The sequence below is a fragment of the Neoarius graeffei genome, chromosome 28 (genome assembly GCF_027579695.1).
Source record: "Neoarius graeffei isolate fNeoGra1 chromosome 28, fNeoGra1.pri, whole genome shotgun sequence".
Classification (NCBI taxonomy): Eukaryota; Metazoa; Chordata; class Actinopteri; order Siluriformes; family Ariidae; genus Neoarius; species Neoarius graeffei.
In genome coordinates this window covers 16194686-16209241 of record NC_083596.1, presented here as the reverse complement: position 1 = coordinate 16209241, position 14556 = coordinate 16194686, and the positions used below count along the sequence as shown (strand labels likewise).

The window sequence follows — 14556 nt, the reverse complement described above, 5'->3', positions numbered from 1 at the left end:
CCACGCGGACACGGAGAACATGCAAACTCCGCACAGAAGGCCCTCGTCGGCTGCTGGGCTCGAACCCGGACCTTCTTGCTGTGAGGTGACAGCGCTAACCACTACACCACCGTGCCGCCCGAAGCATAGCATTTTTATTTTTTTCTTACAAACCACAATCGTCAAAGGCATTACATTAATTATTTAGTTTACAATTACACTTATTACAGCTATTAAACCTACATGACTGATATTTAATGGGTTTAATTCAAATCTCAATAACTCCAAAAACAAATAAGTCTATAAATAACATCAAATGAAATACAATTTTAATCAAAATTATGTTCTGTAAAGGAAAGCTTTATAGCTCCAATAAATAGCCAAAATATTATTGTACACATCATGTGTACATAATATGCCTAATATTTGAATAGTGATGTTAAGTTCATAAAATAAATCTGCTTTCCTGGCTGCAATACACTCGCTAGCTAAGTACTTGATTCATATAGGTTTTTCCAGCGGAGCTCCATTTTTACTCAACCATCCCCCATAAATTTTCAATTCAACCACTGATTACAGGGTGAACACTGATTCAGGAGCAAAAGCTGCTTTATGGGGCGCCTGTGTGAACACGTGGTGGCCCCTTGGCAGATGGTCATGCTGTCCTCCCTGACTTCCAGCTTCCTATCACACTCATCAATCTGATGGCCTGAACCCCTAATGAGGAACATGCCATCTGCTGTTCTAAGAAGGGGGTGGGGGAGTGTGTGTGTGGAGGGGTAGACTAAAAGGATTAAGTGTATTAAAGTAGCTCTTCTTTGTATAGAGAATACAGGGAGAAAGGGGGGGGGGGGAAGCTTAATTAGAGGGCTTTTCTGGATTTTCAGCAGCAGAAACGTGAGGGTGGATTATGGGAGTTTGAGTGCGTGGATTTTAAAAACCGATTTCATTTCACCAAATTCAATTTCACCATTAATTTAATCCTTAGAACTAGCCTGCGATTTTAAATTTAAAAAAATGCATTCTGAGTTTTTGCCCAAGCAAAAGAATAATACATTGCACATTAGACGTTCATTTCTTGCCAGGAGATAAATAATTCCTGTAGCAAGGTTATGGGCACACACACAGAGAGCTTCCTGATCAACATCCTCCATGAAACACACAAGTTACATGAGGTCACATCCCTCCTGGATAATTAGACACTTCATGCTACCTGACACGTCTTGCCCTAGAGACAGCTAGCGTGGTCTGCTAGAGAGAGACAGAGAGAGAGAGAATTCTGTCTGGCTGCCTGAAAGAGAGCATTACTTTTTCCTCAGCTATTATTCTCTGTATAATAAGCGGCAAAGTTTGTTTCTTTGTCTTGAGCTAACGTCGCCATTTCTCAACAGATTTTCACCAAATTTGGCAAGTACGTCCAGGGATGACCTGGAATTTTACAGATATAAACATGTATGGGCCCCAGAGAGGTCCCTGGGGGGCTCAACATCCACCCACCCCCTCCCTCAATGCTTTTCACATTACATTTATCAACACACACTCTCAACAGATCTTCACTAAAATTGGCACGTAGGTACAGGAGATAGCCACAATTTTGCAGAACTCAGAAATTCCATATTTGGGCCCCAGAGGGTCCCCGGTGGGCCCCTGAGTGGTGGATGTTTGGATTTTTGTTTGTCTTGGGTTAGCATCACCATCTCTTGACGGATCTTCACCAAATTTGACATGGAAGTCTGGGGGCAACCCAGAATTTTGCAAAACCCAAGCAATGCCGAGTAACCTGCTATTATTTCATAAGGCACAATAATCCATGTAAATATGTCAAACAATGCGTGCTATCAAGGACGTTATCTCCAACCTAAGCAAACCTTTTTTTCTGGACATGCGCAGAGTGAATGTTTACTTCTGCATACCGCATGTACACCAGTAACAAACTATCACATCCTTAACATACAGCCACAGAGTTTCTCACCCTTGTTCCTCCATCATCTCCTGCAGCTCCATGCACTTCAGCTCCACTCGTCTCTTTCTCTCATGGTCCAGGATCTCGCGGCGAGCCTTCTTCACCAGTACAGGCTTTGGTGGTGCAGATTCTTCTTCTTCTTCCTGTTCTTCGTCGCCATTGGGGCGCGTGGTGGCACCCGGAGCACCATTAGCACTGGCCTCAGGAGAGGGCACCCTCACCCCGTCGTACATGGCGACAGCACTCTGAACGAAACAAAGAGTAAGGAAACGGGGTCACTGATGTACTGTGATGTCCTTTACTCACATGTATCATGACAAACTCTTCTTATATTATTGGTTAACAGGGTTGCCAGGGAAAACAAGGGGAACATGTAAATGCAGACAGTGTATACACCATACTATGTGCAGAACCATTTCTGTTGTAAGTTATATTGCAGAGATTGGGATAGTGCACCATAGTGATCTTATTTCCAATGCAAAGACTTCCAAAGAAATTGGTCTCACTTCCCAATGTAGATTTGTGTAGATAGCTTTAAGGTTGGGTTGTTTGTTTGTTTGTTTGTTTGTTTGTTTGTTTGTTTGTTTGTTTGTTTGTTTGTTTGTTTGTTTGTTTGTTTGTTTGTTTTTTGTATTAGTTGTAGTTAGTCTGGAAACTCTGCTAAGACCTGGCAACCCTGTTTGTTACTTCCAGGTCAAAGTGACTCTAACTGAATATAATCACTCTAATGTGTGTGTGAATTTTAGAAATGGTTTCAATGTTCGTTTCAGAAATTGAGCCCATTACACAGTTTCATATTGCATACAGTAGAGCTTATTAAATGCCCCATAAACCCACTGAACCATTCCTATCAATAATTAACTGCTCATGGCCTCTTTGCCTGGTTGCTTTTTTGAAGCATGTTTATCAATGTGGACAGAATTTAAAAAGATATTAAAAAGATATGTATAGGTGATGGAGGAAGATCTTTTAATTGACGAGGAGATGGCTGATGAGGATGCATGCATCATTGTTGTTAATGCTCATGAACATGGCATTACTGCATTAATTTATGTGTGAGTAGCTAGTTTATTATGTAATAATAATAATAATAATAGGCGGCACGGTGGTGTAGTGGTTAGCGCTGTCGCCTCACAGCAAGAAGGTCCGGGTTCGAGCCCCGGGGCCGGCGAGGGCCTTTCTGTGCGGAGTTTGCATGTTCTCCCCGTGTCCGCGTGGGTTTCCTCCGGGTGCTCCGGTTTCCCCCACAGTCCAAAGACATGCAGGTTAGGTTAACTGATTACTCTAAATTGACCGTAGGTGTGAATGTGAGTGTGAATGGTTGTCTGTGTCTATGTGTCAGCCCTGTGATGACCTGGCGACTTGTCCAGGGTGTACCCCGCCTTTCGCCCATAGTCAGCTGGGATAGGCTCCAGCTTGCCTGTGACCCTGTAGAAGGATAAAGCGGCTAGAGATGAGATAATAATAATATGAGACAAGTCAGTGATGGCGTAGCTCACTCCAGCCCCATCTAGTCCAGAAGGAATGATCTAAAGTGGGCCAAGTTGCGCAATAAATGTTGCAAGCAGTATATACTATACACAAGCTATATATAGAAGCTACAGTGCCTTGAAAAAGTATTCATACCCCTTGAACTTTTTCACATTTTTCCACCTTACAACCACGAATTTAAAAGTTTTTTTTATTGAGATTTTATGTGATAGACCAACACAGAGTATCACATAATTGTGAAGTGAAATGAAAATGATAAATGGTCTTCAAAATTTTAAACAAATAAAAATCTGAAAAATGTGATGTGCATTAGTATTCAGCCCCCCTGCATCAATACTTTGTAGAGCCACCTTTTGGTGCAATTACAGCTGCAAGTCTTTTGTGGTATGTCTCTACCAGCTTTGCACATCTAGACACTGAAATTTTTGCCCATTCTTCTTTGCAAAATAGCTCAAGCTCAGCCAGATTGGATGGAGAGCGTCCGTGAACAGCAATTTTCAAGTCTTGCCACAGATGCTCAATGGGATTTAGGTCTGGACTTTGACTGGGCCATTCTAACACATGAATATTCTTTGATCTAAACCATTCCATTGTAGCTCTGGCTGTATGTTTAGGGTCATTGTCTTGCTGGATGGTGAATCTCCTTCCCAGTCTCAAGTCTTTTGGAGCCTCCAACAGGTTTTCTTCCAGGATTGCCCTGTATTTAGCTCCATCCATCTTCCCATCAACTCTGACCAGCTTCCCTGTCCCTGCTGAAGAAAAGCATCCCCATAGCATGATGCTGCCACCACCATGTTTCACAGTGGGGATGGTGTGTGCAGGGTGATGAGCAGTGTTAGTTTTCTGCCACATATAGCACTTTGCATTTAGGCCAAAAAGTTCAACTTTGGTCTCATCTGACCAAAGCACCTTCTTCCACGTATTTGCTGTGTCCCCTACATGGCTTCTGGCAAACTGCAAACGGGACTTCTTATGCCTGTCTTTCAACAATGGCTTTCTTCTTGCCACTCTTGGTAGGTTCGCAGTTGTGCCATACTTTTTCCACTTTTGAATGATGGATTGAACAGTGCTTCTTGAGATGTTCAGCGCTTGGGATATTTTTTTATAACCTAACCCTGCTTTAAACTTCTCCAGAACTTTATCCCTGACCTGTCTGGTGAGTTCTTTGGTCTTCATGATGCTGTTTGTTCTTCAGTGTTCTCTAACAAACCACTGAGGCCTTCACAGAACAAGTGTATTTATGCTGAGAGTAAATTACACACAGTAGGACTCTATTAACTAATTAGATGACTTCTGAAGGCAATTGATTGCACTGGATTGTATTTAGAGGTATCAGAGGACAGGGGGCTGAATACTAATGCACACCACATTTTTCAGATTTTTATTTGTTTAAAATTTTGAAGACCATTTATCATTTTCATTTCACTTCACAATTATGTGCTACTCTGTGTTGGTCTATCACATAAAATCTCAATAAAAAACTTTTAAGTTTGTGGTTGTAAGGTGGAAAAATGTGAAAAAGTTCAAGGGGTATGAATACTTTTTCAAGGCACTGTATATCCACCCTAGGAATACCGATTTATTTGCCAAAAAGAATCCAAAACGGTGAGGAATCCACCGAGAAGAAGCGATTTTTGTTAAACTGCTCATTAAGGCTTAATTAGTTCATAACTTCATTAATAATTGTAATTAAGCAAATCTGGGTAGAAGTTATATGCACCCAAAGTACTTCTACCTTCATGCCAGAAAGAATCAAAATCGGTGAAGAATTGAGGGAGAAGAAGTGATTTGTGTGGAAACTGCTCATTAGGGCTTAATTACTCCATATCTTCATTATTAATTGCAATGATGCAAATTTGGGTAGAAGCTATATGCACCCCAGGCAGACCTACCTTCCTGCCAAAAAGAATAAAAATTGGTGAAGAATTGAGAGAGAAAAAGCGATTTTCGTGAAATGTGGATGACGCCGGACAGACAACGCATAACGGCATAAGGTCATTGCCTGTTGGCCGGATGAGATAATAATAATAATAATAATAATAATAATAATAATATGTTTCTCTTAATATAAAATTGATATTAGCTTCAACATCGCGGATTCACTAAATGAGTTACTCACTGTTAAAGCTCTAAAGACGCTGAGTAGTCTTGATCTTCAGTGTACAAATTTCAAATACACAAAAGCACTTATTTGCTAAAAGTCTGGGTGGATAAAATATGCAAACTTGATAATACCCAGAAAAAAAGTGAAAAGTGATTTACAAACAGGTTCAACAGAGGATTGTGTCTTTTATATCGGCACATCATGTCCCTTTTGCATATACAACATGATGAGTTACTTACTGAAACTACAAAAGTCCCAAATTTCCCCTTGGGGATTCATACAGTTTAGTATAAATACGGAGGTGATTGTAGGAAATCGTGCATGCTGATTGGTCAAGAAAATTGGACTATTTCTTGATAATCACCTCGAGCGATTCGGCAAAATGGCAGCTGATCGCTTCATCACTGTAAGTGAGGAAGAATGATAAATTACGAAAGAAAATGCTGTTCCTAAAAGCACTAAAGATGCTACGAAGTTTGGTCTAAAACTATTCAAAGGTAAGTCTCTTGTTACATATGCATGCTTCTTTTGAAGTTTGAAGTAATTTTAATACAATTTTTTAAAATAATCATCAGTGTATTTATACTAAAACAATTATCCACCTCATGCTCAGTGAATATCAGTGAATAATAACCTCCACTTCGTCTTGGTTATTATTCACTGATATTCACTTTGCCTTTGGCGAAAAATTGTTAAATATCTATCTATACAATATGCCTATGCAAATAGATGTACTTGTGTAATTTATTCTGCATTTAAATGAATACTCCTAAACCAATACAGTATTACTAAAGGGCAGGTATTAAAAGTGAAGACCATTATTTTACTATGGTTTCTCAAATTTACAGTGGTATGCAAAAGTTTGGGCACCCCTGGTCAAAATTGCTGTTACTGTGAACAGTTAAGCAAGTTGAAGATGAAATGATCTCCAAAAGGCATAAAGTTAAAGACTCATTCCCTTTATATTTTAAGCAAAAAAACAATTTTTTTATTTTCAACTTTTACATTTTCAAAATGACAAAAAAGGAAAAGGGCCCGAAGCAAAAGTTTGGGCACCCTGCATGGTTAGTACCTAGTAACACCCCCTTTGGCAAGTGTCACAGCTTGTAAACACTTTTTGTAGCCAGCTAATAATCTTTCAGTTCTTACCTGGGGGATTTTCACACATTCGTCCTTGCAAAAGGCTTCCAGTTCTATAAGTTTCTTGGGCTGTCTTGCATGCACTGTTCTTTTGAGATCTATCCACAGATTTTCAATGATGTTTAGGTCAGGGGACTGTGAGGGCCAGGGCAAAACCTTCAGCTTGTGCCTCTTGAGATATTCCATTGTAGATTTTGAGGTGTGTTTTGGATCATCATCTTATTGTAGGACCCATCCTCTTTTTAACTTCAACTTTTTTACAGATGGTGTGATGTTTGCTTCCAGAATTTGCTGGTATTTATTCGAATCCATGCTTCCCTCGACCAATGAAATGTGCCCTGTGCCACTGGCTGCAACACAACCCCAAAGCATGATCGATCCACACCCATGCTTCAGAGTTGGAGAGGTGTTCTTTTCCTGGAATTTGGCACCCTTTTTTCTCCAAACATACCTTTGCACATTGTGGCCAAAAAGTTCTATTTTGATTTCATCAGTCCACAGGACTCGTTTCCAAAATGCATCAGGCTTATTTAGATGCTCATTTGCAAACTTCAGATGCTGAATTTTGTGGCTAGGAAGTAGGAAAGGTTTTCTTCTGATGATTTCATGATGGTCATTATTTGTTCAGGTGTTGCTGCATAGTAGAACAGTGCACCACCACTCCAGGGTCTGCTAAATCTTTCTGAAGGTCTTTTGCAGTCAAACAGGGGTTTTTATTTGCCTTTCTAACAATCCAACGAGCAGTTCTTTCAGAAAGTTTTCTTCATCTTCCAGACCTCACCTTCATCTCAACTGTTTCTGTTAACTGCCATTTCTTAATAACATTACAATCTGAGGAAACAGCTACCTGAAAACACTTTGCTATGTTCTTGTAGCCTTCTCCTGTTTTGTGAGCATCAATTATTTTATTATTCAGAATGTGAGGGAGTTGCTTAGAGGAGCCCATGGCTGTTGATTTTAGGGACAAGTTTGAGGAGTCAGAGAATTTATACAGCTTTGAAATCTGCATCATCTGACCTTTCCTAACGAAGAATTTAAACAAGCCACAGCTCAATAAGCTAATTAAGGTCTGGAACCTTGGTAAAAGTTACCTGAGAACTCAAATGTATTGGGGTGCCCAAACTTTCACATGGTGTTCCTTTTCTTTTTTCACCCTCCAATTGTACAAAACAAAAATAATACACAAATCTTGCAGAAAACGCTGAAAAGAAATGTGTCGTCTTTACCTTTATGCCTTTTGGTGATCAGTTCATCTTCTGCTCACTTAACTATTCAGAGTAACAGACATTTTCAGAAAGGGTGCCCAAACTTTTGCATACCACTGTATATAGGAGTCTCCAAAAATGATTAAAATTATATTTTAATATGGTCATAGTAATGTTACATTCAATATTCACTGCACTTTGCACCGTTAATATTCTTTAAAGAAGGTATGAAAGATTTCTTTACGCATTTCTTATGGTTAGAAGGCACGCTCATGTCTACACTCCTTTATTGTGTGTTCATGTCATATTTGAGATCGTCTCACTGATTTTAATCAGCACTATACTTGACAATGTCTCCTTAACCTATGTGACCAATTCCTTGTAATTCAGCCACATCCCCCCAATATGCTGGATTTTAGTGACCCGAGGCTAAAAGGCATACGTTCAAATATCTCCCTAACATACACCAAAAGCGCAAAAACAAAATGATGGTGGGATAAGAGAGAGAGAGAGAGAGATTGAGTGATGGATGGGTCTATTGTCTCCACCTCTCTGGGACAGAAGCCAGAACTTGCTCCATTAATAGACTCATTTTTCATCATGGACAAAACATTACTATAGTGTTTAATCACTGTCAGTGTCAAATAGCCTGAGGTCTTTTGATGAATTCTGCATCTAACCATGACCAATGAATGTTCCTCTCTCAGAGTGTCCCATTAAACAGATACGGTTTAAGAGAAAAACCCCAATATGTTGCACAGTTTTAGATGGTTAGTTAAGTAATGATGTAAATCTGTCTATATTTGGAGAGAAAATCAACAGCAATGTATTTAATCTGTCTTTTGTCAAGCCTCCTTTAGTCTGAATGTTAAAAGCAAGAAGCAGAAGGGGAGCATTTAGTGAACAAGCCGTGCATTGTGGGTAAAATCATGAAGCAGTGCATAGCATAGCAGGTGGTGCGGCAGCAGGAGGCATCATCACAGAATTCATTATCCACTAAATCATCAGCTTCAGAAACACTGTGAATTATGGACATACTCTCACTATCTATTCCACGACAGCTCGGTCCTCATACCCCTCCAGTCATAATAATAATAATAATAATAATTTCACCACTCACTCCATCTATCCACATCTGCCTACCTCATTCTCTTTTAAGTAATCAACATACCAAATATTTCAGAAGTCAAAGTTGGTTTTCTTAAGTTTATAGAAAGTTTGGGAGGAAAATTGACCCAATAAATCTCTTTTATTCTATCCACATTCGCTGGATATGAGCAACCATGCACTCTGATTGGCTACTCTACTACTAGGCTATCACCTACCGTGAGTGGAGAAAGACAAAATGGCGGTATCAAGTATTTAAAAGAAACAGAAATAGTTAGGCGGCACGGTGGTGTAGTGGTTAGCGCTGTCGCCTCACAGCAAGAAGGTCCGGGTTCGAGCCCCGTAGCCGGCGAGGGCCTTTCTGTGCGGAGTTTGCATGTTCTCCCCGTGTCCGCGTGGGTTTCCTCCGGGTGCTCCGGTTTCCCCCACAGTCCAAAGACATGCAGGTTAGGTTAACTGGTGACTCTAAATTGACCGTAGGTGTGAATGTGAGTGTGAATGGTTGTCTGTGTCTATGTGTCAGCCCTGTGATGACCTGGCGACTTGTCCAGGGTGTACCCCGCCTTTCGTCCGTAGTCAGCTGGGATAGGCTCCAGCTTCCCTGCGACCCTGTAGAACAGGATAAAGCGGCTACAGATAATGAGATGAGAAATAGCTAAAAGAATATACCTTGTGTCAGAAATCACTCCCTACGCACTATATAGTGAGGACGCCATTTTGTAGTGCTGTCCGAAACCTTAGTGAGGATTATTTACACCCTATATAGTGCACTCAAAGTATCCCACAATGCATCACGAAAAGTAGTGTACAACCGATGGTCACTAACCAAAGCAATATATCCCATCATGCATTGTGGTCGTGCTGAAAGAAATCAAATTAAAAGTCTCAAATTTAATTTAATTAAAGGCAGCGGCAAAGAAGAAAGTATTCAGCCTTGATTTAAAAGAACTGAAAGCTGCAGGTACTTTGTATTGATTAATGTGGGAAACGCGCTCAGTATAATATGGATTTATCACAAAAATACATGCATGTGTTTATTATTTTGAAAACCCACCAGCCGACTGATCTGGCACGTTTTAATCGTGCGACAGTAATGATGTAAGTACCAGCGTGACGGACTAGTGTCCGAAAGCGTTTCTTCATTTTACCAATGAGCTCACTATATAGTCCTCTAGATAGTAATTCCCAATATAGGGAGTAGGGAGTAGTGAACGACTGAGCGATTTCGGATACAGGGATAGGTTCCCCCCCCCCAATATCTCCTGTTCTACACTCCAGCCCAGTCAGTGGTGGTAATACACCTTTAAGTTGGTTTGCCAACCACCAAAACACCCTAAAGAAGAAGAAGGAGAAGAACAACAACAACAAAATGGCAGAGCGTGTTGCTGAACCACTAGAGGATGAAATAAAAATTCTACTCGAAAACAAAACCCTAAAAAATACAAAAAAAAAGCAACAAAATATGGAATAAAAGTATGTACTGGTAAGAACATATACTTTTTATCTTTCAAGAATTATTATTACCGCATTTTCCACAAATTGCTACTGTCATTTCACCAGTTTGTTTACATTGTCAGCAGAAATGATTTTGTCGGACGTTTTGGATAAAGTTTTATTGATCGAATTTGTAAAAAAAAACATTAAAAATGTTCTGTTTCTCAAAATCCAGTGAATGTGGATAGAATAAAGCAGTTATTCCACTCCATCTCGTCATACATGGCTTATAGCCAACTCAACGCTACGTGCTTCATCAGCTATCAGCTCATGTACGACTCGATTTTGTGGAATAACTTAATTATTCCCTTCCTATAACCTCAACCTTCAACAAATTGTTCTAAAAAAAAAGAGTTTCATCTTTGCGTTTGTACACTTTGCTTCAAAAATTGCTGATATACATATAATTTCGTGGAAAGGTTTGTACCTTTGACTGTGGCATGGTTCTTGGTACCAGACTGGCTGCTTTGAGTATTTCAGAATCTTCTGATTTCCTGAGATTTTCACACACAACACCCGATAGAGTTTTTACACAAAATAATTCCAACCATTCATTCTGAAATGCTTTTCTGCTCACCACATTTATAAAGAGTGGCTATTTGAGTTACTCTAGCCTTCTTGCCAGATCATGCCAGTGTGGCTATTCTCCTCTGATCTTCTCAACGTGCCATTTCTTCCCACAGAACTGACGCTCAGTGGATGTTTTTTGTTTTTCGCACCATTTTGTGTAAACTCTACAGACTGTTGTGTGTGACAATCCAACCAACAACAATGTCATGGTCGACCATTTTCCCAATCTGAAGTTTGATATAAATATTACCTGAAGCTCTTGACCTGTATCTACATGATTTTATGTGTTGTGTTACAGTCACATGATTGGCTGATTGGATCATTTCATGAATGCGCAGAGATGCAGGTGTTCCTATTAAAGTGAACAGTCAGTGTTTGTCAATTCAAGGCTGGGAAGCATTTAAAACAACCCGTCTGATTCTTATTATTTGATACATAATCATCTGGTGTGGCTTTCGGTTACAAGACAGATTTCAAATCAATCTATAGTGTGTACTATATAGAGTAAATGGTATATACTGCGTCGGCATAAACGATATGCACCATACATACAGCACCGTGCAAAAGTCTTAGGCACATGTAAAGAAATACTGTCGGCCAAAAATGGCTTAAAAATAATGAAATGAAATGTTTCAACATTAAAAAAATACTATAAACAGTAAGCAGTAAGCCATAATAAATGAAACAAAGTCAATGTTTGGTGTGAGACGACCCTTTGCTTGAAAAAAAATAGTAGTCTGAGGTACAACGAGTGCAGTTTTATGCGGAAATGAGCTGTAGGTTTTACTGAGCATCTTACAGAACCAGCCCCAGCTCTTCTGGACACTTTGACTGTCACACTCGCTTCTTCATTTTGCACCAAAACCCAGCAGCCTTCATTATGTTTTCTGTAAAAAAAAATTTCTGTAACATTTAATTTTGTGCTGGAAAACGAACGTTTGGACTCTAAAATGTTTTTGTACCGACTCGATAATGTAGAAGTCATAAAATAGAAATCTATAACAAAGTTTGTATGAAAAAAAATAGGGACTTTTGCACAGTGCTGTATATGAAATCAGTTTATCTTCCATTTATATTGAGTTAATTCCCTGAGAATGAATGTCACAAATACTCCTAGTTTAATAAGATGCTTTATTTATTTATTTATCGTGTGTGTGTGTATATATATATATATATATATATATATATATATATATATATATATATATGCTCTCATTTCTGTAATTCTATTTATCTATTCCCTTGTTTATCTCATTACAATTTAATACCAGTTTAGATAGTTCTAATGTGGCAATAAAGCACTTCAACCACCAGTGGTGCAGAAAAGAAAGGACATAATGTTGTATCAGAAAAAGTGATTAAATCTTATTAATCATGTAATTGAACATCGTTTTTCATATTTCCACTCCCTTACACAGTGAATGTTTATCGAGCACTAAGACGTTATATCCATTTATGAGGAAAAAAAGTTTTTAATGCACGTTATGAAAAAAAAAAGGAGCCAGGGCTTGAATTATGCTAATATTTATTTTTTTATTTTTTTGCACATTTTCATTTATTGCTGATCAGTAAATTTGCTCTCTTCTTCTTCTTCTTCTTGTTTTCCTGGAGTGACTCTTGGTCAGTGCACGAGGCATCATGAAAATACCAAGATTCAAAAAGAAGCAGTTAATTAAAATGAGTGGAAACCTGAAGTTGTTGTAGAGTCCTGATATCTTAAAAACCAGGTACGGCTCTGAGTTCTGTTAAAGCAACTTTAATCAAATATAACTAACAAAGCCAACATCCAACATGCTTCAGGAGGATAATAAATACAAGGCAGATATGATTTATGAAGCCTTCAACTCTGTGTGTGTGTGTATGTGTGTGTGTGCGCGCACGCGCATAAGCACTAGTGAAGTACAGACGGCTTACTATAATCTCCCACAGGAGAACCATCTCTCTCTCTCTCTATCTGTAATTACACAGACTGCAATGTCAGATACACATTCTCAGTCCCATGCCATTTCTGTCTTGTATTATGCTGATGCAGTTCACTCATTCAAAGAAGCAACAGCAAAACAATCCTAATGGAAAAGATTACAGCAGCCAACTGAAGTTACAAAGCAAGAATGCTGATGATAAGACCATGCTGAAAAGGTTTAATAACATGTTTATGATAAAATCATAACGGGACCGTCAATGACGGTGTAGCTCACTCCAGCCCCGTGAGAAATCAAATCTGGGTAGAAGTTATATGCACCCTAGGTACCCCGACCTTCAGGCCAGAAAGAATCAAAATCTGTGAAGAATTGAGGGAGAAGAAGCGATTTGTGTGGCAACTGCTCATTAGGGCTTAAAGGAGAACTGAAGGCAAATTTTTTATTATCCAAATTCTATTTCTCTCATTTTACTAAATATAGGAATGCATTTTTGATCGCTATTTTGTCGCTGCTATAGCAAGTTATGAGTGTTTGAAATATGCTCTGTAATATATCAGTCCATGTGTCAAAGCAATGGCCGTAAACGAGATTCGTTAAGACCTGTGCGAGACATCGTAGGACGGAAGTAAAACGTACAGCGGAATCAAAGTGACCGACATCTGCCAACGTTGTCAAAAGACGCGCACGCCCTCCTTCGAATGCTGATGTAATCAAGCCGGAAGTTTTGTTTGTTTTGATAGCAATCAGGAAAGTTAGAAAAAAGTAGGCAGTAATCGTCATTTAAACTCGTTTTTGTGCAATATTTCGTTTGGAAAACAGTTTTCAAAATGGCGGCACTGACACCTGGCTGACACTTCACGTTTCGAAGTCTCGCACAAGTCTCGTGAAGATCGCGCGGATAAGCGACGCCTGCCGTGGACCAAACGAACTAAATTCAACACGGCTAAAAACCGAACAGGCCGATAAGTATAATATTTAATTGCAATTAGTTGCCAATACGAGTCACGACATAAGGTTACTAAAACCACAAATGTAATTGAATAACACGCTAATTAAGAAATAAAGCAAGTTTAAAAACGACTTCAGTTCTCCTTTAATTACTCCATATCTTCATTATTAATTGCAATTATGCAAATTTGAGTAGAAGCTATATGCGTCTGAGGCAGACCTACCTTCCTGCCAAAAAAAAAAAAAAAATCGGTGAAGAATTGAGAAAGAAGAAGCGATTTTGTGAAATGTGGATGACAGGCGACGGACAACACATGATAGCATAAGCTCATCGCCTGTCAGCCAGATGAGCTAATAATCATACAACCAATAATACTTGAGCAACTATAAATCTACAAGTCTTACTAATAATCTGCAGGATTATATTTAATCTAAAAAAAAATAACACCACCACCAATAACAACAACAACAACAACAAACAAGAACTATGAAAAGCCCGGGTTAAACAAGTATACAGTTAGGTCCATATATATTTGGACACCGACACAAATTTTGTTTTTTTACCTGTTTACTGAAACATATTCAAATTATAGTTATATAATGGACATGGACATAAAGTCCAGACTTTCAGCT

The 14556-nt window shown here is 39.0% G+C and overlaps 1 protein-coding gene across 1 annotated transcript in view; it reads right to left on the bottom strand.

Annotated features, from left to right (window-relative positions):
* The window catches only part of srrm3 (serine/arginine repetitive matrix 3), a 115935-nt gene extending 113760 nt beyond the window's left edge, over positions 1-2175 (bottom strand). Inside the window, exon 1 of the mRNA XM_060912236.1 lies at positions 1952-2175. Within this exon, the coding sequence (XP_060768219.1) occupies positions 1952-2175 (224 nt within the window). The remainder of the gene's footprint in view (positions 1-1951) is intronic.
* Between the last annotated feature and the right edge of the window lie 12381 nt (positions 2176-14556).